At 40.9% G+C, this 24,552-nt stretch overlaps 3 protein-coding genes across 7 annotated transcripts in view; all 3 read right to left on the bottom strand.

Annotated features, from left to right (window-relative positions):
- Positions 1 to 68: 68 nt before the first annotated feature.
- coq3 (coenzyme Q3 methyltransferase) lies at positions 69 to 9,749 on the bottom strand. The gene is made up of 6 exons (XM_063484646.1): positions 9,318 to 9,749; positions 5,639 to 5,776; positions 3,739 to 3,838; positions 1,824 to 2,075; positions 938 to 1,097; positions 69 to 623 (listed from the first exon to the last, which is right to left on the bottom strand). The coding sequence occupies exons 1-6, from the start codon at positions 9,509 to 9,511 to the stop codon at positions 451 to 453; spliced, it is 1,017 nt and encodes a 338-aa protein (XP_063340716.1). The 5' UTR covers positions 9,512 to 9,749; the 3' UTR covers positions 69 to 450.
- A 2,280-nt stretch (positions 9,750 to 12,029) lies between these two features.
- pnisr (PNN-interacting serine/arginine-rich protein) lies at positions 12,030 to 18,154 on the bottom strand. 4 transcript variants are annotated; one of them, XM_063485683.1, is made up of 12 exons: positions 18,066 to 18,154; positions 17,480 to 17,588; positions 17,179 to 17,355; positions 16,836 to 17,071; positions 16,311 to 16,476; positions 15,751 to 15,941; positions 15,489 to 15,629; positions 15,141 to 15,240; positions 14,489 to 14,542; positions 13,882 to 14,076; positions 12,705 to 13,803; positions 12,030 to 12,185 (listed from the first exon to the last, which is right to left on the bottom strand). In XM_063485683.1, exons 2-12 carry the CDS (start codon positions 17,565 to 17,567, stop codon positions 12,152 to 12,154), a joined length of 2,481 nt encoding a protein of 826 aa, XP_063341753.1. In that variant the 5' UTR covers positions 17,568 to 17,588; positions 18,066 to 18,154; the 3' UTR covers positions 12,030 to 12,151. The 4 variants fall into 4 exon arrangements, with proteins under 4 accessions (XP_063341753.1, XP_063341757.1, XP_063341756.1 ...); XM_063485687.1 differs by having other exon boundaries at positions 12,705 to 13,800; XM_063485686.1 differs by having other exon boundaries at positions 13,885 to 14,076.
- A 4,204-nt stretch (positions 18,155 to 22,358) lies between these two features.
- usp45 (ubiquitin specific peptidase 45) overlaps positions 22,359 to 24,552 on the bottom strand; it is a 37,194-nt gene continuing 35,000 nt past the window's right edge. For both annotated transcript variants that reach the window (XM_063485928.1, XM_063485929.1), the window contains exon 18: positions 22,359 to 24,256. In XM_063485928.1, coding sequence (XP_063341998.1) covers positions 24,126 to 24,256 — 131 coding nt within the window. In that variant the 3' untranslated portion in view covers positions 22,359 to 24,125. The remainder of the gene's footprint in view (positions 24,257 to 24,552) is intronic.

Raw genomic sequence — 24,552 nt, 5'->3', positions numbered from 1 at the left:
AACCTGAAATCATGTTTGTTTGTTTTTTTGTTAGCATTCCAAATAAATCACATTTTTCACTCTCATGCTTTCATTCTTGAGAAATCAAACTGATGTGAGGTCAGTTTTAATGGAGGATGTTGCAAACCTTTCACTATTCAGCCTCAAACACCACACTAATGCAGGACAGCATATGCTGAAAATGATTACACAATTAAAGGATGCGCCGTTGCTTTACACAGCTTATCAAACACAAGACATGTATTCAGCACTCACGCAGCACAGCACAGCACAGCATCAATAGGTCTGCCAAATGCAGCACATCTCTAATTCTATCTGCAGGCAGTTTGTCCCTTTCCTTGAATAAACTCAGTCTCATGTGCTGCGTCACAGCTGGCCGACAGGATCTCAGGGCCGCTCGCGTCTGAGTTATTATTTCTCATTTCTGGATTTTTTCTCAAGTGGCGTGGCTCAGCTGCGAGTTTCTATGGTGTGGTCCTCTGGGTGGAGGCTGCTGTCCTCAGCCTGTTTTCTCAGTTTGACGGCGTGGAGGGCGTAGTTGATGGCAGTGCTGTCGGTCCAGCTCCAGGCTCCCGACAGGGGGTTGTACAGCATTCCTTTGACAGACTGCACCGAGAAACCATCTAACAAAGAAGGAAGACACTGATGTCAACACAAAGGCAAAATTTGATTTTTTTTTTTGCACTACTTCTGAACACGAATTATAAAATGAGCTTTGCAGACAATTTATGGACACAGAAATCCTCAAAATTTGATGCCGTTTAAAAAAACTTTCACATCTTGCAGCGACCTTTTGTAATATGGTATATTTACTTAGTTCCACATATATTTGCCCACCTAATTATTTAAAAAAAAAAAAAAAAAAACTTTGCATTTTTAGTCTGTTTTCTATAATCAGGGGGAGCTTCTTTTTTTTTCTCCCTCCAAAGGGACTTACGAGACTCCAGGAGGCGCTCCAGGTCTACTGGGCTGACAAACTTCTCCCAGTCGTGGGTCCCGTCGGGCACGATGCGCAGCAGCTGCTCCGCTACAACAATGCCCAGCACGTAGGACAGGTTGGTTTTATTTATAGTCGTGATGAAGAGTGAGCCACCTGGCTGCACACAGGGAGCAAAAATGGAAAGGTTTGATTCATGAAATATAAATTAAATAGACTGCGTTACTTCTGGAAAGACATTTCATGACACCTCTGCAGGTGATATACAAGGGAGGAGCTCTTCTACGAGAGGCAGCAGGGTATTTATAGAATGGATTTAAGGCTTTGAGAGGACAAAATCCAGTGCGCGAGACCTGGAAGGATGCCAAACCTCAAAGTTCAACAAGGCCAAGAAAAATAGGTTGAACAGGAGGGGAGAGAAAAAAATAAATAAAAGCATGAGCATCAAAAAAATATATGTATGCGTGGTCAAGAAAAGTACATTTAAATGTTTGGGTTTTTTTAATGAAAGTCCAGAAGAAAGATTTAGACCAGAGAGAGAGAGAAAGAAGTCCAGTCATGACTTAACCACCTGCATTAAGCTTTTTTTTTCCCCTCTCAGCTACTTTTGGCCCACTAACCTAGGAGATTCTGACCCTCAGGCTGCAGTATGGACCACGGCTTTCACTGAAACTTTTCAATGATAAGTACAAGGCACACACAGAAAAACACAGCAGGTCATCCAAAGACCCCGTCCGGCCCGGTACTGACTCGGGCCCCCATAACTGTCTAATTCAGAGAGAGGGAACCTCTACCTGATATGCAAACACAAGTGCAGTATTAATGCACAAATATCAGAGTCAAAGTATTAAAAAACAAAACGAAACAATAAAACAACAAACAGCACCTTTAGCACTTGGCTGCAGCAGAAGGCGAACGTTTCCAGGTCAGCCAGATGTTCCACAACCTCAGACGCCACCACAGCGTCAAAGTGTCCCGCTCCTTCATCCTCTCCTCCTGAGAGCTCTTCCAGGGTGCACACTTGGTAGGACACCCGCTCACATAGGTCCGGGTCAAAGGACGAATGCAGCTGGGCGGTGCCAATGCTGTTTTCCACTGGATCTATACCCAAAACTTTAGCTCCCAGACGACCCAGGGGCTGGAGGAGGAGCAGAGAACTGCATATCAAACTTTTTTTTTTTCTTTTTTAAAAAAGCAGAGCTGAATACGATTCACTTAAAAGAAGAAAAACAAAAACAGACAGTACAAAACCATATTAAAAATGATAAAGGTAGACAAAGCACACATTTTAAATGAATAATATATTAGTTGCATTAGCTTTGAGGAATAAGAATAAGATTTTTCATTGTCCTCTTTGGATGATAAATACAACATTATACATCAATCATATTAACCATGCTAAATAATTAAAAAAATAAGTCACTGTTCAACCACAACAGCTAACAATATGAGCAACATTTGTCTTGCATTATTAAAAAAATATATCTGTATCACAATAACTCATATATTTTACTTAGTCTTAGTAGAAAAACTTGACTTTTACACATAAATAACGTTGTACTAACAAACTTAAAATGTTACTGCTTTGTTAGCTAACCTGTCTTCTTCAGGATGCTGTGCTCATTTGACTGTGAAGTCACTGATTATGTATTGGAACTCACATTTCCACAAGCCTTATGTTTATCTACAGTAATATATTCACTGGGGGGGGGGGGGGGGGTAATAGGCACAGATTTGCATGAACTATTAAATTCTGGAATACAAAATTTAATGAGAGAAAGAAAATTTCCTGACTTCCATCATTCACTTCATCCACACTGATTCATAACCTGTCCATCTTCATAAGAAGAAGAACTAGTAAATGGGGACTGTTGTTTTACATGCAGATAAATACAGCACAGTGTAGGTCAAATGAGAGTTATTTGAATTCAATGTTAGGCTTTTATAATATATCTAAAACATGTCAATTAATACAAGAGATTTTGTGGTTGTTGAGTAAAAAATAAATAAATAAATAAATAAACAACTCATGAAATTTAAAACAATATCAATCATGGCAGTAATGCACCATTTCATCTCCACAAGACGCTGTGCTGGCACTGTAAAGAGAGTGGGAAAAAACATAGCAGTGATATGCAGGAACACGCACTAAATAAGGGTTTGGTGTGAACGGTGCCCTCCTGTGGACAAAAGCTAAACATCCAAGTCTGACTGAAGAGCTTTTTCGCCCAGGGGCCTGATATCCATCCTTCTGCTGCTGATCCCGTGTGATGGTAGGACTGTTAGCTAAGAGACGGTCAGACACACAATAACAGTCACAGCCTTAACAGGCGCTCTTATCATGTGTGTCTGTCTCAATAAGACAACCTGTGTGACAGAGCTGTATAAGAACAGGACCTGATTTTGTCTTCAGAGATCACACAGCACAGCTGGTGAGTCCTCAGCTCACATCAAAGCTCCGTCCCGGTCATGCAGCTATCAGCACTAACAAACAGATAAACAACTGTAAACGACCGACTGTCCGATCCACCACGCCGTGACCAGTCAGATCAAAGCAGAACGAGCACCGGGCTGACGTTGAAATGTTTATCCGGGCACTGCTGCGTATGCATGTGAGAAGCCTGGCACTGAAGCACATCGAAGGCACATATTTACGCTGCACGAGGGAAGAAAAGACTCAATGTGACGTGAAAGGTAGCAATTGAAAAAATTGCGCCCGGACAGATAATATGTAGCAGGAAAGACGCTTTTCTTTGGCGCTGTTGTTTGCTCTGAGTCCGCAGCTTTCATACGCTTTTTACCTCTGTGAGCAGGCCTCCTCCACAACCGACGTCCAGGATCTTCAGTCCTGCGAGTGGCTTCCCGGGATGGCGCGCTCTGTGTACATTCAGCAGGTTATCCCTGTGCAAGGTAAAAATATATAAAAATATATCTCCCATTCCCAAGTCTTCAAGATATTTCAGAATACTCTACAACAGACCTAACGCTTAAAAGTAAAAGAACAGTGGGCAGATATGAAATTGTGAACCTCCAAAGTCTATGAGAAGCCGCTTAGCATGAGGAAGTGTAGGGGTAACTCCATGCTGTATTACACCATCTTCTCTCAAATCGCTCCGAGCAACAGTGTCAGCCAGCAAACAAACATCCTCACTTCCTTCCCTAACATGCAGTCCGACAGCCTCCTGCCTGAGGCCCGAAACATGGGAACAGGCTTAGACCTGACTGCACATCATGCTCGTCATTAAAGCTCTGCTAAGGTGCCAGAATATACTTACATCCATCTAACTACCTCCTCACACTACCACCACCCAGACAGAGCCAGACAAAAGCTACTGCTGAACTATCAGCACATGATAAACCATTACTGTCAGCATGAACTCAGTGATTACTTTCATAAAATTTACTTTGACTTAATGAACCAAAAACCCCAAAAAGAAATTCAGTCTCAAACCTGAAATATTTCTGAGTGTTTTCCAACTTTATATTTTAGAAACTGTGGGTAAACATAATGTCAAACAGGTAAATTTGCATACACAATGAATAAAAAGTCAAATAATGACCTCTACATTTTTTTCCCTATCATACTGTGTTCCCTCACTTTGGTGATGCTGGTAGAGTAAGCCATCTATCACATGGATCCAAATATCTCCGTGTTCAACTTCGTTGAGATCAGCTGATTGTGAAAACTGTAGCATATGGTTCGCATCATTTTCATAATAATCAAACCTTTCAGTGACCCACTCATGTCCTACAGAAGGTTACAACTGCCATCTTGGAAAAGACCACTCCCATCAGGACATAAACCTGTTTCTTCATTGCAATGATTTCCAGTGACCCCATCCTTTGATAAGAGGACAAGTATGATGGAAACTCAGAATTCCTCACAATAAAGGGCAGATTTTTTTCCTTTAATTTGTCACCATTGCATGTATAGTTATGATTCACTGTATTGCTGTCAGTGTAACATTTTGAGGACAAAATAGAAGTAGACCATTTTGCTAATAACTAAGACAAATCAAACATTAAACCCTGTTTTGTTAAAGACATTGCATTTGGTTACTACGCGGGGTATCTGCACAGATCCTGAGTCTGTGTACAACACCATGTATCACAAAACTAAAGCACACACTGAAACAATGAAGAAAATAAGGCACCATGGCAGGATGAACTATCAGAGTCGCAGAGCTCCAGCAGCAACAGTGGCAGCACTGCTGCTGTCTCTCATTTCAACTTGCCCTGAGGGTAAAATCTTATTGGGCAAATCATCCCCACTCAGACATCACTGACACTAGATCTGTCATACTGTCACCATAAGCACACATCATCATCACCACCACCATCACCACCACCACCACCAAGAAGATCCCAGGGTGGGGGAGGGGAACACAGCACTGGGCTCTTGGCTGGATGGCTGTCATGATTACAGCAAAGGGTCCTGAACAACAGATCTTATCAATCAAAACAGCCCCAGCGGACCCCCAAAACATGCACACGTGTAGAGCCAAAGCAGCTGAAACACTATTGGCTAAAAATGTACTGATATTTGGAAGAACCCTGTCACTTTCAATTTCTCTTATTTTTCCTTGTATCCTCACAAGTTGCTTTCAGATACCACGAGGCCGCCCGGCTTTCCTTTGGGTTATGTTACGTTGACACCATCTGTTGGCGCCTCTGATGATGATTGACGGGCGGATTGTGTACCGTATAAAAGGCACCCTCAGGTCGTTCATGGCGTGAAGAGCTGCAAATTCTCCCTGTTCATCCCACCACTTGTTGGCCAACGACTGGAACTTCCTCAGTTCATCAGGGTCCACGGTGCTGTGAGAGGCTGACCGAACGCTGCATGTGGAAAAAAAACAAAAAACAGGCATTAAAGTGGAAACAACCAAGCCAAATAAACAAGGAACCAACAGAAGACTGTTCTATAGTGTCGATAATAAATAATAAAAATCTCACTATACTTTTGGATTCAAAATTCTTCTCCAGAACCTGCAGCTGAGTAGCCCGACAGCTGTGTTGAGTGTGTGCACATATACACACACACATATATATATATATATATATATATATATAAAAAGTATATACAGCGCTTCACTTGTTCCACATTTTGTCATGTTAAAGCCTTATTCCAACATGGACTCGATTATCACTTCATAATGAGTAAAAAGGTTTGCTTGAAATTCTTGCAATTTTATTAAAAATAGAAAAAAAATATGCCATCTAAGTATTCAAAGTCTTTGCTCAGTATGATGCTACACGCTTTGCACACCTATCTTTGGGCAGTTTCTCTCATTCTTCTTTGCAGAAACTCTCAAGCTCCATCAGGCTGGATGGAGTGGGAGTTGGTACACAGCCATTTTCAGATCTCAAACTTCAATCATGTTCAAGTCTGGGCTCTGGCTAAAGTCACTCCTTTGTTATTTTGGCTGTGTGCTTAGGGTTGTTGTCCTGTTGGAAGATGAACCTTCGCCCCAGTCTGAGATCCAAGCTAAGGCTGACTAGTCTCCCAGTTCCTGCTGCCAAAAAACATCCCCCAGCATGATTCTACCACCACCAAGCTTCACTGTAGGGATGGTATTGGCCAGGTGATGAGCAATACCTTGTTTCCACCAGACATGATGTTTAGCATTCAGGTCAAAGAGTTCAATCTTTGTTTCAATTTCAAGAATTTTGTTTCTCATGGTCTGAGAGTCCTTCAAGTGACTTTTGGTAAACTCCAGGTGGGCTTTCTTGTGCCTTTTATCGAGAACTGGCTTCTGTCTGACCCTCTCCCATACAGGCCTGATTGGCGTAATGCTGGAGTAATGTTTATCCTTCTGGAAGTTTCTCCTCTCTCCACGCTGGAGCTCTGTCAGACTAGGGCTGCCACGATTGGTCGACTAGTCACGATTACGTCGACTATCAAAATCGTCGACGACTAATTTAATAGTCGATGCATCGTTTGAAGCTTTGTAAGATCCCAAAAGACGCAGGACTAAGTAGTAGGATTTAAGAGTGTAATAACGGAATGAAACCGAAGATGGCAGCACTGCATGTACAAGGATGCCAGCTGCCGTTAAACCCAGAAGAAGAAGAAACTGTGTCCCAGAATTCATAGCGCGGCCCTGCTCAGTTTCCAACAATGGCGGCAGCTAGTTAGTTTTAATATCTTATTATTCTTTCTGGGTCACAAAATAAACGTTTAACATATTTTCAGGCGAGAATGTAGCTGTGTAAACTTCAAATATCTGCTCAGTTTATCAAGACACCACATATTTTCAAAAGCGCTCCGACGTTTTCGGAGACGTCTGTTACCCACTAGCTCGATAGCGAGCCGGGGGCAAGCCTCACTAGAGCCCGTGAGAACAGCGGACTCCCGGCAAATTGTTTTCAAACCCACCGCTGTCTTTCACTACTCAGGTTAAACATGATATATGAGTCACTTAGATAACTTAAAAATGTTATTGTTTGGCTTTTTTCAGTATTTTATTTGTTCCTGAGTAAATCGGTTTGGCTGAGATTAAAGTTATAGTTTTTACACAGCTGAATAAATGTCAAGCAGACAACTGATTATCAGAAGTGTGAGATGCTCGAGAATATACTCCGATATCCCGTTATATTTTAGATAACAAGGAGTTTATTAAACTTAACCGAAACAATCTGCAAATTTCATTTAAATTTAATAAACTATCATCTTGTTTTTATTTTTAGTTAGCACATACCTTAAACACTTAAAGCTGTAAGCTAATGATAGTTATATAAGAGCAGATGCTGCTGGTGCAATAAGCTGTACGTTTTACGTTCAATGGATGCATAATCTGATTAGTCGACTAATCGCAAAAATAATCGGTGACTAGTCGACTATCAAAATAATCGTTTGTGGCAGCCCTATGTCAGACTGACAATCGCTTTCTTGGTCACCTGCCTGACTCAGGCAGAACTTCTCCTATTTACAGATGATGGTGATATTTTTGATGAAGAGTAATTTTTCTGTAACCTTCTCCAGATTTGTGCCTCAATAAAATCCTGTGTCAGAGGTCTGCAGACAATTCCTTGCTTTGTTTGTGCTCCAACATGCACTATTAACTATGGGAGCTTATTTAGACAGGTAGACTCCAATCAAGTTATAGAATCATCTGACAGATGACCAGTGGAACCAGGATGTACATGATTTTGAGTGTCATAGCGGGGGCTTTGAATACATATATAAACATATTTGTTTGCTATTTTTAGTAAATTTAAAAGAATTTAAAGCAAACCTTTTATTAACTGTGTCATTATGGGGTATTGTGTGGATTTTTTAGGTAAATAATGAATTTAATCATTTTGGAATGAGGATGTAACATGATGAAACACCAGCAGTCGTGTACCTTCTGGATGCACTGTGTTGGGCTATGTACCAATATCAATATCATTGGCTCTCATATGTGAGCTTACTGTTTTTCTTATCCTATCCAGTATTTTGCATTCTGCTGTGCTCATCATACTTTGGACATACTGAGTGCAGTAAAACTGAAGAAAATGACAAGCAAAATACCAAGTCCTTTTGTTACTGACATCAAACATATAGTTTCTGAAGATGCAAATTGCAAATGCAAATTCTAAAAAAAAGGTACTTGTGCTGGTATTTGACCCTCAGTACCCATTTCATTCAGTTCATCTTGCTAAAACCAAGTAAAGACGTGTAAAAAAACGTGTAAAATGGTTCGGTAATGATGCAGTCTCTGGTGACGTGCAAATGTTTACAAATGCTTAATTGTGCCGAATTTTGTTTTTTAGTTCATGCATAAGTCACATGCTCAAAATGCTATCACTTGAGTAAAAGAAAAAGGCAGCATTTTTTAGTGTACTAAGAAATTTAGTGAAAAGTGTTCAGCCACAGGACACATGAAGTAAGGCTCACTGAAAATCGTGTCTGTAAGCAATGAATCGGTTTATTTGTGCAGAGATAATCTGCTTGGAAACCTTTCTAATATTTTACCATCCACAAAGATACTCAACTTTAAGATACTTTGACTATAAGGCAGTGCATTGGAGGAGCATCACACATTTCACGAATCAGTCTAGTTCATTTAACAAAATGACAAACCTGACTATCTTTCTGGATGCAAAAGGATGCTTGTATTAAATTTCAGAGTAGTAATTAGAAATATTTCCGTAACATATTTATGATGTACTATGTATCAGCTGTCCAGAGTCGTAGAGCTATCAGGGTGAGCCTCGGACCTCTTAGTCTAAGCAGTAGCTGTATGCTGCTAAATTTCACTGGGTTTTACAGTTTCATTTATTTTTTTTTAACTTGAATACTAATTTCTAGCCTTGCTTCCGGCCGCCCAAATATTCTTATACAATGTGGCACTGTAAAGGAAGGTGTCACCACACGAGTGTGTCTGCTAAATACCCGTTATGACGGAGCACAGCACGTCGCTCTATCTCCCGACAGGCGCTCCTCTGCAGCCACAGTGTCCGCTGTTTACACACCGCAGTCCAGCTGAACCCGCTTCGACCTGCGGCCCTCTGGACCAGGGCGCAAACAGCGGTCGTTTTAAGGCAGTGCAGCCCTAACATGAGGCGGCGAAACTTGTTGGAGTACATGTCATAAAACCATCGAGCTACTAGCTGTGAAGTTCATAACAAACAGTCTTCTTCGTCTTGGGAGTTCAGCGTCGCTGGTTTTCCTTCTTCTTCTACGCTGAGATTTAAGCGCAGCTCTCACCGTCGCCGTTGCACTGCTGCCCTCCTCTGCCTTTGGAGATGAGCCCACTTCTCCACTCTAGTTTCTCGGGCCTCTCAGGTAAAACCAGCGAGATGTAAAGCCTGCTTCCAGATTACAGTTACTATTTTCAGTTTCGTCATCATTGACGTTGACTATCTTTTTCAATTCTCCAAAAGTTGAATCTGTTCATCTGGACGTAGCGTTTTGTAGGAGAAACGTTTCGTCACGCATCCAAGTGACTTCTTCAGTCTCAGCTGACTGCAGGTTCCTTCAGTGGGCTGGTTTCAGTCATGCAAATGTACTGTTTATAAGATTTGGGGAAACCTGCAGTCAGCTGAGACTGAAGTCACTTGGATGAGTGACGAAACGTTTCTCCCACAAAACGCTACGTCCAGATGAACAGATTCAACTTTTGGAGATTTACTTTCCTGGATGATTGAGAATGCATCAAGACATCTTTTTCAATTATTCCCCACTTCCTCTTGAGCTGCTAAGGACCCAGTGCCTCTGCCATTCTTCATTTATTTATATTTTATATATTTAATTTTATGCTATGCCAGTTTTCTTTTTTGACTGCTTGTGTCTGCTCTATGGTATTCGAAAAAATAAATATGAGCAGTAAAAGTATGCCAAGTTCTTCCTTAATTGTTTAAAAATTAAAAAGTCCCAGTTGAGACCTGACCAACTGGACAATGTAGAGTCTAATGACTTTGGTTAGTTTCATTTGTCCAATACACTTTTTTACCCAGTAATCACTTGCTGGTTAATAGGATCCATCAGTAAAGAAATCGGATATTGCAAATCACTCAGTAAAAATCAATGTTTGCACAGTAGGAAATGAAAGTTCGACAGCTTTCTGTTTGTTCCCAGTTTTTTCAATTTATGTTTTAAAATGGATTTGTGGGAGTCACACTCTCAGTTGTAATGCCTGATCAAACATTTAACTATAGTTTCATTTTTTTTAAAGTGCCAATCATGGCTGTACAAACAGAAAAAAAAGTTTACTCATTGGGGGAAAAACAAAAACTGATAACTTCACTGGCCAATCATATGTTACTGATGACTATTTTTTACTACTAGGGTGTAATTTGTGATAACTTGCATTATGTTCACATGTGGAAGAAAACAGTAAGATCACCTATGACAAGAACGTTTCTGGCACAGTGGAAACAGCTGAATGGTTTGAGGGACGTGAGATGAAGATTTTTGTGTTGACTGTTGTCTCCAAATTCTAAATGTGATAAAGCATTTAACCTGCACAGGCTTCAAGTACTCATGTGGTACACGGTGTTGCCCGTTACGGTGTGAACACACCTGTGCTCCCCATTTGTCAGCGCTTGGACTCAGTGTTGGGATGCATTACATGAACAGCTGTTGTTTTTTTCAAGGCCAAATCCAAGCATCACCTTTCAGAAAACTGTCTGGATGTGCTCATGTTATATTTTTATGTTCCAGGATTTAAAAAAAAAAAAGATCAGAAACAATGGTGTACCAAACACTGGGCATGATTTTCAGGCTCATGTGCAGCTGAGAGCCTTTAACGATGTGTTATGTAAGAAGTGAAACTACTGAAGTGTTAATATTATTTTATATTGAATAACTGTTTTTCAGTATGAACAAACAAGAAATTCGATGCTTTAAACAGAAACCATTATCCTAACTACAGCATCAAAAAATATTTTTTTCCTAAAGTAAAAGTTCTTATACAAAACCTTTTAGATTTCTAAGAGTTACATTTTGATGTTGTAGATCTAAATTGATTGGATTAAAATAACTTATTTAATCACTTTAATATTGCTGCATTGCTTTATCTATAACAGCAACAAACTTGTAGATTTAGTTTAAAAAGTGACACTCTAAAACTTTAAAATATATGGTAAGGAATACAAAGTGCACCATTTGCATTACCTAGTGGAACAGAAGTAGCATAACTTGTAAATACTTATGGACAAAGCAACCGTTCTTCAGAAAACTGAGAAAATGTTTTAAGTTACGTTCTACCATTCATTCTATCAATGCATGGTTTTTGCATCACGATTAACACTACTTCAATCCAGCAGCACTGACAGCTGAACACATGCAGCCTTAAAGTGTGAATTATTGTAATCTCAGGGAAGTAGCAGGATCCTGCTTTGTATGGTTAAGTTTAATGCAATTGTAACACGCATCATTAAATACTGTGTTAGTAAATACTGAATTAAGGTCAGAGAGGTAGTGAGGCAAGACAAGAAACAGTTTATTAGACATCTTACAATAACTGGAGAAAAAGTTAATCTTTTTTTAAAATATACACAGTTTCACTTGAGTTTTTTAGTGTGTAATTAAACTGTGCATGATAATGGAAACTCCTACCATTCAAACTTGTTCTTCAGGCACACTTTAAAAAGAACATATTTACAGTAAAAGAAATGTATGAGGGGGTTTTCACCTACACAACTGCCTCTATAATGAGACAAGCCTGTTCAACTCATGGAATTTAAAATGGCAAAGTGCACAGATCAGGGCAGTGACTGTGCTCCTCAGCGTCTGCTACGACGGGAGGGAGACGTCGACCTGAAAGAAAGTTATGAACACGACATTATTCCTGCACTAATGACACTGATTGCAGTGCACAACAGAACAAAACACGTTTCACCAAAAATAGTGTCAAGACTATAAATACGGCAGAAAACTTCCATAAAAACTGATGTTATACAAATTCTACAGATGCAAATTAAACTGCAGAACATGGCAAAAAGACAAATTTGTTTGTTTGGCTCAATTTGACATTTTCGCCCTCTACTTTGGCCAGGAACCACACAAACCAGGCAGATGTTCTAGGGAAGCGGTACTTGCTAGTATTCAGTCATGACATATTTGCATTTGACATAGAAAACCGTTGTGAAAGATTTAAACCTTTAATTCATGAGACTTGACTTTACACAGTCAGGCACGTGTAGCTGTATTAAACATTAAATTTTCATAACAGCCAACATTATCCTCTCAGCTACTAAAACAGATCAAAGACTCGAGAGAAATCACAATGAAAACAGTATTATACAGTATTTTGAAAGAGAAAAAAACGAATACTACCTTGATCGCGACTTAGACTTGTGTTTGCGGCTTGCCTTCTTACCAGACTTGTGAGATTTTTCCGTCGATCTTGAGCGACTACGTTTGGATTTCTTATATTTTTTTTCCTTGCTAACTTCAGGGGAGGGGGATCTACTTGAGTCAGAGTCTGAGTGCCTCTTGCTAGCTTTGGCCGAGCCCTTCTTGCTGGCTTTACTATCATGTCGCGAGTGCTTGTCAGTTTGAGAATCGGTTCCTAACTCGCTCTCTTTCCTTTTCTTCGATTTGCCATTCTCTTCACTAACTACAGAGCTCCCTTTTTCCTTCTCCTTTTCCCTCTCTTTGGTCTTTGGCTTTTCCTTCTTTTTATCCACCTCTTTGTCTCTATCTTTATCCTTCTTTTTCTTGTCTTTCTCATGGCTACGACTCCTTTCCCTCCTCCTCTCTCTGTCTTTGCTAGAGGCCTTTTGTTTATGTTTGCTGCTGCGACTATGACTGCTGTCCCTGCGTTCCCGGCTCCTTTTCCTCTCTCTATCCCTCTCCCTGTCTCTGCTGCGACTGCGACTTCCTCTGGCCCTCTCTCTGGCCCTGTCTCTGGACCTAGATCTACTCCTTCGACTCCTGCGCTCCCTGGAATCACTGCGATCTTTCTTGTGGCGGCCTGATCGCTCTGCACTGCTCCTCCTCCTGTCCCTGCCCTTCTCACTGCGATCACTACGATGCCTGTGTGAGCTGTGGCTGCGGCTGCGCTGCCGGGTTTTGTGGGATGAGGAGCGACTACGTCTCCTTTTCCTTCGCGGGGAGGAAGATCGAGAGGAGCTACGGGAAGATGCTGAGGAAGAAGATGAGGAGGAGGAAGATCGACTGCTGCTGTGGCTGGAGGTGGAGCGGGAGCTGCTGCTGTGACCATTGGCGGGAGAATCGCTGCCGCCTCTCCCTGAGCGTTCCTTCCCTCTGCCTGAATGCTTTCCCTCACTACCCTCCCTCTCACTACGGGACCTGCGCCTGTCTGCCAAGGGCTCTGCCTCCCTCTCTTTCATGTCCTGTTTGTGTGGATATTCTGACTGACTCTCATCATATTCCCCCCTTTCTTTACTTAATCTCTCCTTTGCCATCTCTTCTGTACAAACAGAAAACAAAGACTCAGGTTAAAAGTGAACTAGTAACACACATTGCACAAATGTCATTTAATATTTACCACGTGCTAGCAGCGCCTCCTGAGCTTGTTTCTCTTGCAGCAGCTGCATCTCCCGCTCTTTGCGGCGGAACGCGTCCTGCTTCTCCCGGATGCGGTGACGTAATTCTTCCTCATCTGTGTCTGAGGATTCGGATCCTCGGACGCTACGGCCATCCTCATCCTCGCTCTCATCTGAACCATAGTCACCGAGCCCGCCTGCCACAACAGAGCCCCCAGGTTGTTGAGTGTTGGAAACTGTTAAGATCTGCTCTCAAATCAGGTTCCACTTATGAAACCACTCAATCCAAACTCAAGGTCCCCATGAAAGGCACTTAATCTTGTTTAACTTTATACTTCACACCAGTAAACCTCTTATTAACAAAGAGTACACATACAGCTCTTAAACACTTTCAACAGTCTGTAATGTCTTTGAGAGCATGCTTCTAATTTCAAAGCACAGATCTAAAAAGCAAGTCAGATGCCACTTTTGCCTTAAATAGTAGCAGTGAAATATTGGGTGTCACGCTTTGTGCGAACAGCTTTTCCCACGTTCCGACTAATAACCCCGACTATAAATCAAAGAAATTTCCCTTCCCTCCCCACCAGTGACAGAAAAAGGGATACTCACTGAGACCGGTCAGAGAAGCCAGTGCACTTGACTGTGCCAGCTGTTTTGCAGGAGCTTTGATTCACATCAACAACAGGAACAACATGTTAAAACACATACTGCCATTTTCTCAAAGGCAAGAGTCGCTAGAGAAAGGGATGGGGGCCACAGATAAAGCACTATTCACAAGAGCTGCCATTGGTAACAAGAGAAAAAAAATATAAAATAAAACAAAAGAAATGGAGAAAAGAGAGAGGGTTAACAAACAAACTTCTGTCACACATCCAAGTCAAACAGTCGGACAGGAGCGAAAGAACCAATCTGTACTAATGCACAGTCACTTCACTGGAGGAAGTCTCTTATATCTACAGGTGAGTGAGCGCTGAGACTTTATTCAGTCTTACAGCCATTCAGCAGCACCTCCAATACCATGACAGGTTTTCAATACTGTTTGTGACAAACACTGCTCTGCTCTGTCCTGATGCATTAGCAGAGAATGGTTGAAAATGCATATCAGACAGACATACTCTGATGTATGCTGCTCAGTCACCCTCACTTACAGGGTGTTACGGAGTAATTTTAAGAGGCACGTAACGAATTCTGTCCAGATTTAAACATAATGTTTTTGTGACAAGTACAGATAATGCAAAAAGAGGAAAATATAAGACCAGACCTCGAGTGGCTTTCCTGTGAGTATCTCTAGCCACATGCAGGATCTCTTCATTTGTGACCTCGAGAAGGATCTCTGTCAGGAGTGTTTTTGTCATCACCATCTAAAACAAGGAAAAATTAACAAACATCTCAATATTTTATCAATTTCAACAATTAGATTAAAATCAAGCGCTCAAAAAGGAGTCAACTGGATGTTTTGGTTTGTAAACACATTTCACCTCTACAAATCAGAAAAGACGTCCAGTTGCCTCCTTTTCGAACACTCAAAACTGCCATGACCCGGACTGAGAACCTACACAATCACACTCAAATCCGACTACTTGAATGTAATTTGAAAGTTCAAACTAACCAGCTGGAATTCCTTTTCCTCCTCAGTCATTTCAGGTTCACTGTCTTCTGCAGGGGGCGAGGGACTCCGCACAGAAAATTCTTTCTTTAGTGAAATCTTTTCTTCGTTGTCATTATCATCATTGCCCTCATCATCACTGTCCTGATGCAAACAGAAGAGAAGAATGAGTTTCAATCAAGAAAACATAGCCAATCATTGCTACAGATAAAGAGGGAAAAAAAACAAAACTATTTGCAGTATGGGTCTTAAATGAGTTCCTTACAAATTTACTCTTGCGGGGCAGACGTGGGCCATCACCACCCTCATCGGCCTCATGGCCTTTAACGTCATCTTTTGCCATTTCTGCACGCTCCTTCTCCATCCGCTCTCGCTCCAGCTTCTTTTGCTTCTCCCTGTCCATCTTTTCAAGACCTTCTCTGATCCATGCAGGTAGTGTGCGTCTCTTTACAGCATCTGGAGATCAAACGTGTTATCCACATATATTTTACAAACAATTAAACTATTCCAGTACAAATCCATGTACGCGAAGAAGTTGTTGTATTAATATGTTGCATCAGTTAGTTTCTACAGCTATCACCTATTTAAATTTGACTCTTTTTTTTTTTTTTTTAAACAACCAAATTTTTATTAATACCTTTTGTATGCATATAAAATGAAGCCAACACAGGTGGAATAAGGACTTCGATTATTTAAACATGTAGTCATCTACTGATATTTATCTCATACCTCAATACCATTTTCTTGAAATGTTTCTAGAAATTTCAGGAATTTAAATAAATAACTAAAAAAAAAATAAAAAAAAATTCAGACATCAGGACTCACCTAATGGTGCTGCTGGGGCCTCAGGTTTGACAGGGAGCTGGATAGGGGATCTTGGCCTGTCTCGAAACCCAGGCGGTCTGGCATCTCGTCTGTTCTGAGGAGGACCCTGCCAGTATGGGGAGTGGAAGCCTGCTGGTGTCGGAGTAAAGGATGAGGCAGCTCCATGCTGTTGAGAGACAGCACAAACTCAAAATTAAAGGCAGTTCTAAGTACTAAAGGTCCTCTGTTTTGGCAGTCACTAGGTGTGGGGTTGCTGTTGTCTTTCCCCACTCCTTACTGAGCTAAAAGGTATACTTGGGTTAAAAGGGGAAAAGAAAAGAAAACTCAACAAATAAAGTAATAACAAACCATGCTGGATCCTCAACAAGCCAACACTTCCTCTGCACAGCATCAAGAAAGCAAACGACTGATACGCCTAGATGCTCGGACCCGGCAGAGTGTCTATGGATTGCTCCTTCTCGTGCTACTTGGCTGTCACACTAAAACCAAAACGCTTCAACAGTTTCTACCGTAGCATCTGCATACCTGATAATCAAACTGGTTCATGGCCATGGGGGCCATGGCGTAGCTGTCGGGCTGTGCCCCATACCCATGGCTGTTCTGGGGGTAAACCCCATGGTGGGCTTCAGAGTTGAATTCCACGCTGTCCTGGCTGTTGCTGTCCTCGCTGGGGTTCACCACATCCATTGGTCCTGACCCTGGAGGGATCCAGGCCTGGTCAGGGGGTGGAGGAGGAGGGGGCTGGCCATGCATTCCCCATTCTGTTAAACACAAAATACTTAAACAAGCCACAAGAGAAATCTCCAGTTTTCTGTTTTGTTTTTTTTTCCCAGGGGGAGAGCCATGGCTCAAAGGCTTAATTGTGTACCTGGTTGCCACATTCTGCCAAATGCTGGGTCACCCTGAAAATTGCTGTGATTATTCTGTCCGACAGATTCGAGGCCTGGGATTTCCTGACCATTGGGCTGGATGTTCTGCTGCTCTCCTCCTGTAGACTCTTTTTGGGCTATCCATGCTTGCGCCAGGGCTGCCCAGTCCACTTGACCTGGAAAAAAGTGCATTAAGACTCTAGTTGCCAGTACAGTTTTTGAATCCATTGTAAAATATTTAGATTTTTTTATTGAGGGAGCAAAAATGCCATTTGTGGTGCATGAGCATCACTCACTAACCTGGATCATGCTGATGCTGAAAAGATTGCATCCACTGCTGCTGGCTAAGAGGCCATTGCGGCCAGGGCTGTCCTCCCTGGTCCCACATTGCTCCTTTCACGATTTACACCTGAAACACCCAGATCAGCTACATTTAATTGTATTGTGCACTCTCAACATGGAGAGGTGTGTCAGTGTAGAATTACACTTGCAAAATGGCAATGGAATTGCAAGCTGCAATAAAGTGCTAACGCTACTTCAAACTGACCGGCTAGCTGTACGTTGGGACACTTCCCTCTTAACGTTAGGACGCTACCTAATGTGAGACATTGTGTCGTTACTTACATACGAAACTGAAATTAATTCGGGAATTGTGCATTGGTTCTTTTTTGTTTTTTTAATTAATTTTTTTTTAGCTAAGAAAGCTTAGCCATGCTAACGTGAGCTACTATTAGCTAGGCTAGGCTGAGTCTGAAAACCAGCAGTTAGCACCACATTTTTCTCAACGACCGAGCAAAGGTTCACTCATTTAAATTAGGCCATAATGGGAAAGAAGAGTGGATGAAATTTACACTGAAGCTGTGCTTTGAGTTTACAGAATTCCCACCTTTGCCTGACGGGTTCGTTCCGGCGATGCGGTCGCAAATCAAAATGGCTGTACAGGCGAGCTGCTCGGAGGAAGTACGAAAGAAGAACTGCTGCCTTCAAACTAAATAGGAAAGTTACAAATCATTCAGTATGCATGGTTAGTAGAAGCTTGCTGGAAGATTATTTGAAAAGTCGAAGAGATACTCAATCTAGTCTGTGACTGTATGTGCAATACAGTGCTTGTGAACTTAGTGCGTGTTAGGACATTCATTTGTCCTATGTCAAAAAAGTTGAATTTGTTGTTCTAATTTGAGCTATTAAATACATTTAATGAATTTAAATTCTTTAAATTTTTGTAGCTATGACGGGTGCATTTCCTAACCTCAAATAATATTTTTGTTGTCTAAACTTGAATAAATGGGATTAAACTGAAAATGAAACGGAAGTCTTTCCACGTGAAAGCTTTTCTGTACGAGCAGCAAGTGAAGGCAGCACGCCAAAGGCTTCAGATGGTGATGTCAGTGTGATTTTAGCACCCATTTATAGCTTGCGTAGTTTTCATGTAACTGGAATGCTGAGATGCCTTTCAACTTACGCCCTCATAGAGGGTATAGAGAATGTGCCGCAATGTGCATTCAGAACCACAGGCATTTGGATTTGAAACAACAAATCTACCCAGGGCCTTCCTGTTTGTAGGGACCCTTCTAAGCCTGTAATGAAACGCCTATTTTTTGTTTTCGACTGCTCGTTTCTCTGCAGTTCTTCTTCTTCTTGTTGATATCAAGCTCCCTGACAAACTCAGCTGAGTGAGCGAACTTCCAAAATTAGAATAGAAAAAAATGAAACAGCCTAAAATAAAATTATGAAAGGAAATTGAAAGAAAGCAAACTGTGGGACGTCAGTAGTTAATTTTCTTTCAAAAGAAAGGTGGGAAGAGCACAACTAACAGATTAAGGATGGTTTAGATATCAGCAGTTGTTATAGATAGTGTACGTAGTTACTTCATAGTGATGGATGTGTTCATGTATCTTTTTCTCCTTGTACCATGTACACCAGCATACCTGTTTTTATTACTAAATCACCCAACATATCTGAACGACCATCACGCTTCCGTATTCATTTTGATAATATGAAGTCAAACAGTCAAACATATCAGATCATATCTATTATTTACAATCATTATGGTGACTTTGGTGATCTGGTTGGATCTTTGATGTGCCTCAGCACCAAAACGGCTGGAAAACAGTATAAGGCTGTAAGCAGGTTAGCCTAATATCAGTCCTGTATGCTTCATTCCTGTGGAGGTTATGTCTGTGTAGCAGCTCATGAGGCTTAGAGGTAATCTGACCAAAATGACAAAGACTAGAACTGAAGATGTTTCTTGCACATTTTTATTTTAATAGTTTCCAAAGTATAGATCATCAGTTATTATTATCATTTTAACTAGTTAAAAAAACCTGCAGAAAATAATTCATTTGTAATGAATGAATATTTTGCACAAAAAGCAAAAACTACATAAGATTATTTTGTCTCTGTTTATACTGAATAATGATATCATCAAACTGAACTGGAGCATATTTATATAGCGATCTATTTTTTGAAAGAAACAAAGTTCTCTGAGCCTCGTCGTTTTGGCTCTAGAAGAGCGTCCGCTCTGCAGGGTAAGCTGGTTCACAGCCATTTAACATCAAAGACTTCTTAGCTTGAAAATTTTTTTCCAATAAGACATTTAAAATGAAACACTTCATTGTCAAACACTTGATTTGTATGCAGCCACAGATTGTGCATTTCACATTTCAATATTTTATTATTGTTCAAGATGCTGGGTCAAAATTTGGTTCTTCCTAATTTGTGTTCTCTTTTTGAGTATTTTTGGCCTTTCATTACTTCTTAAGTACAGGAGATACCCACATGAAATTTGCACAGCTGTAAAACAACTGTAAAGCGCTGTTACAAATGGCAAGCAAATCAATTTTACACCCAAACCAAGTGGCAGAGCTTTTGTTTCACAAAGCTTTTTTAATAACCAACTTTTACCATCAGTATCATGGGGAATATCATAGGTTTAATAGCAAACAGCACCAGTTTAAGGTTTATAATATTGAGTAACAGAAGAATGAAGCAATGTTGGTGTTCACATTTAAAAAAAAAAATAACTCAGACATATTTTAGATTCTGAAAATTCTTCCATTCATTTTCTCCTGCTTAACCATTTCAAGTTCACAGTTGGGCTGGAACCTATCCCAGACAGATCCAGCCCATGACTGGTCTGATGCAGAGCAGAGACAGCCATTCAAGCTCACACCTACAGCCAAGTTAGAATCACCAGTTAACCTTACCCCAGTCATGTCTTTGGACTGTGGGAGGAAGTTGGAGCACCTGGTGAGAACCCAGGCATTAAATGGAGAGCATGCAGACTCCACACAGGAGATTTAAACCCATGGCCTTGTTGATGTGATGTTATGGTGCCATCAAATGCACCACAGTTTTTCCAAAATTTCCACAATTGGAGCACACACAAGAGGCTTAGTTCTTTCCATAAAGTTTCAGTTGGATTCAGGTCAGGTGATTGGCTGCGTCATTTTAGCAGCACTATTTTCTTTCTCTGAAACCATTTGAGTTTCCCTGATGGTGTGTTTGGGATCACCATCTTGCTAACCCCCTCGCCTTGTTTCATCTCCATCATCCTTGTAGATGAAGCAGATCTTTAATCAACAATGTCTCACTACATTTTAACCATTCATCCTTCCTTCAATTATATGAAGTGTGCCAGTGCCATATGCTGAGAAACCGCCCCACACCATGATGTTCCCACCTCCAAACTTCATTGTTTGTATAGTGTTGTTGGGGTGATAAGCAGTGTCTTTTGACCTCCAGACATGGTGTGTATTATGGCATATGAAGAGTTCAATTTTTGTCTCATCTGACCAGACTATATTCTCCCAGTATTTCACAGGCTCATTTAAAAGATGTTCAGCAAATTTTAAATGCACTTCAGCAAGCTTTTTCTTCAGCAATGGAGTCTTGTGTGGTGAGCGTGAATACAGGCCACGAGTAGATTACTTATTGTTTTCTTTGAAACACTTGCTGATTCTGGTTTTTCTGTACCTTTCTTTGCATTCAATACTTTTTCCCTGTGTGAATTGTTACCAACATCTGGTAAGACTTTCATGTCAATAGCACCTTTAGAAATGTTTTTTCTTTTTTTTTTTAACTAAAATCGGTGATGCTTTCAATACTTCTTTTACCTGCTGTGTCCATTTGGGAATCCAGCCATTTGCTGAGCATAAACAGGTGCTCATGTCATTCTGGAGGTTCAAACTGCATAATTTAAGACTTATTTATTGGCATGAATAAATTAAGCCATAATCAGCAGGATTCCAGCATTACACAGACTGGATGGAGCCCACTTTTTTTCCTAAAACAGAACTGAAGCATTTTATGAGAACATGTCGTGTGTTCAAAGAGGTCATGTGCAGGTGTTATTTAGTACCATCGTGTATTCTCTTGGTATAGTGTTGATGCATTTGCCCTGTGAAGAACAAAGCCTGAGGCGTGTGCAGTCCAAGTGTGTGAATGCTTCCATGTGAAAACGTGTTGAGCGTGTTATACATTAGTGAGTGCATGTGCAGCGTGGTGTGCAGCTGGGCCAGGCTGACAGTGAGAGCAGTAAAAATTTAACCTCGACTGCTGGTAGACGAGCTCCACAGCAGCACCTTATTAGTTTCTTAAAAATGTCTCATGCAGAGGGAGGGCGCTTTTCATTACACGAGATTAAATCACATCAAATGCCTCAGCATGTCCTCCAGCCAAAAGCCCCCCCCCCCCCTTTAAAAATAGACAAATGCACTTCAGAAAAGATTTACTTGTTTTGTTTGGTGGCGGTTTGACAACATGCTCTATGTTCCAGCCGCACGGCCAGGATGTCACAGCGTGTGGGAGTGAGAGAACGCACGGGGCGAATGTCTTTGGACGTTGCCCTTTTTCCTGATTCCACACCCACCTCCTTTTCACCAGCTCCCGACATGTTCTGAAGCAGTGCTGCTTTGCACCCGTCACGGCCGATAACGGGCGAAGACTGGCTGAATGTGGCACCGCGGGATCCGCAGTGACAGCTGAGATAGGAAGAGGGAGACTGTCGACGACATCTTGCTTGGAGTAAAAAAAAAAAAAAAACAACCCAAAAAACAAAACCCAGCATGACACCAATTTAGCAGCAGAAAACATTAAATCTATTGTGATTTCTTTTCTACTACTAGAGCTGTTGCACAAGTGAAGCTTAAAAAAAGAGAATATCGTTGAATATACTGTTCATAAATTAGGTTTATTTTTATACATTATGTTTTATGTTCATTCCATAAGCAAATTTAAATATTTTTCTGGGAGCAAGAATTTGTCTTGAGGAAGGAAACCCTGCACGCCTGGAGCACCATGAGTTTTGTATTGTCTTATATGTACATTTACATACACTCAGTACTGTTTTTGCTTACAGTAAGCAATACTGTACATAAATAACCCACGCATATCCCTCTTTATATGATTGCAAGTTGTCTTCTCACCATGCACGGGTTTCTTAACCGTGAAGAGAGGCACAGATTTTGTATTTTTTCTCTCACAGGCAAACATAATTCATAAACTCGGATGCATACGTTGAACTCTTTTCTGTCTAATCGTTTTGGCAAAGCAGGAGAAACAAAAGTAGTTGTAAAATATTTTCATAGAAAAAAAAAAAACCCAGGTCATTTGTCATGGACATTTGAAGAATAGGCAATACATTCATTAGAACATCAACCCATGCACATTACAGAAAGAGGTTTTTCTTATTAGCCTTTTTTTTTAAGCCTTTAAACTGTTTTCTAACATGTTTCTCTAATTTGTTTCTTCAATTATGCTCAAGCTTATTCATGGCATTAGAGAATGAAGAGCAAGTCTGTTGTGGTGCTGACTGTTTGTCTGACACTTTCGTGTGTTCGGGTGGAGCTGAAATACAATGAAGGCAGAAGAAGTGCTTTGTTGATGCGATAAACATCAAGTGCGCCTGCCTGCGGGGGGAGAACTACACCGATGACCTTGAGGGAGAGTATGTTAAAGAAACTCGGCTCAAACTTGCCGCAGAATAAAAAACCAAACAAACTTGTCTTTGGCAAATTCAATTCACTGATAGTCAGACATTTATACATTCTGATTTTAAGAAAACAATCCTTTTGAAAAAGGCCGAAGTAGAATAATGTTGTGCTACTCCTTTAAAGGTGCTGTGTGGCAACTTCAGTCAGTATGTTAAGCCAGTGTGTATCCTGCGTCAACAGAGCCAAGGCTGATTTTTCAGACTGGATGTCTCAAATGTACAAACACAGATTCCAGTGAACTCCACAGAATGCTGCTTCTAGGCTCCTCATCGTCTATATTCGTCTTTACTGTCACAAATGATCACGTTCTCACTGAAGCCATTGCCTCACAATTCAAATACTTTGTGCGGAGCCTTTACATTCATAACACAACCAGACTACCAAGTCTGATTTAAGCTGGCGATCATTTACTGATGTGAAAATGGTACACAGCACCTTCAAACTACATTCACCGGTCTCTCGCTCACTCACCCACACAAATACACGCAACCGACACCAACTCATAGGCGCCGGGTACAGGTTAGCATGCAGTAAAATTCTGCTTGTTTCCAGTTAGTTATTGTAATAAACTATCATGCATTTTACATCTCAGGCACGTGACTGTGGCTGAGACAGACCGTAACATTTGAACAGCTCAGGTTCAATAACACTCTGGTTTTCACCTAGCCTCTTTTTAAAGAGCAGGCTTTTCATAGTAATGATGATAATAATAATAAAAAACAGAACATGAATGTAAATCTCTAAGCCACAAAATAAAATCATTTTATCCTTTATACATCTACAATATTTAAAGGTGCCAATTTAAGTAATACAAAGGTGTATACAGTGAAATCCTTCCCTTTTCTTGCCTCCAAAACACCCAAAGATACAGTAAGAGGAGTTTACAGGCTTCTGCAAAAACAACACAAAGCAAAAGGAGGTTTTCTAGAGATAAAATACTTTCTTCTGTCATGTTAGAGGATTTCCTCATAGAAGAGCAGATATGCCTGAGAGTTGAGTACCCTTGACTCTGGTACCATCTGAACTGTGGTATCGCTGACATACACCCACTGGCCCTGGGAGCTGCTGCAGGTGTCCCTCGCACCTGGGAAAAAAACAAAAACAAAACCCACAGTGTCAACATCGTGAGGCATAAAGGCTCCTCCTGGAGTCAGGGGGTGGAAATACAAGGAGATACTGGGTTACTGGAAGTAAATATTGGGACAAGCTGTCACTTCATGCTTCCATAGCAACAAAGCTAAAATAATGCTAGCCAGTAAGGAGTGCTGAAACTAGCTCAAAGTGGACTCATTGTGCTCTTCTTATTTTCTATATGTTACAATGGATGAAACTTTATATAACCCTTAAAATGTCACAAGGGGCATTTTAAACTCTGTTCTG

The sequence above is a fragment of the Pelmatolapia mariae genome, linkage group LG10_11 (genome assembly GCF_036321145.2).
Source record: "Pelmatolapia mariae isolate MD_Pm_ZW linkage group LG10_11, Pm_UMD_F_2, whole genome shotgun sequence".
Taxonomy (NCBI): Eukaryota; Metazoa; Chordata; class Actinopteri; order Cichliformes; family Cichlidae; genus Pelmatolapia; species Pelmatolapia mariae.
The sequence above is the reverse complement of the archived record's forward strand: the minus strand, read 5'-3'. Positions and strand labels throughout refer to the sequence as shown.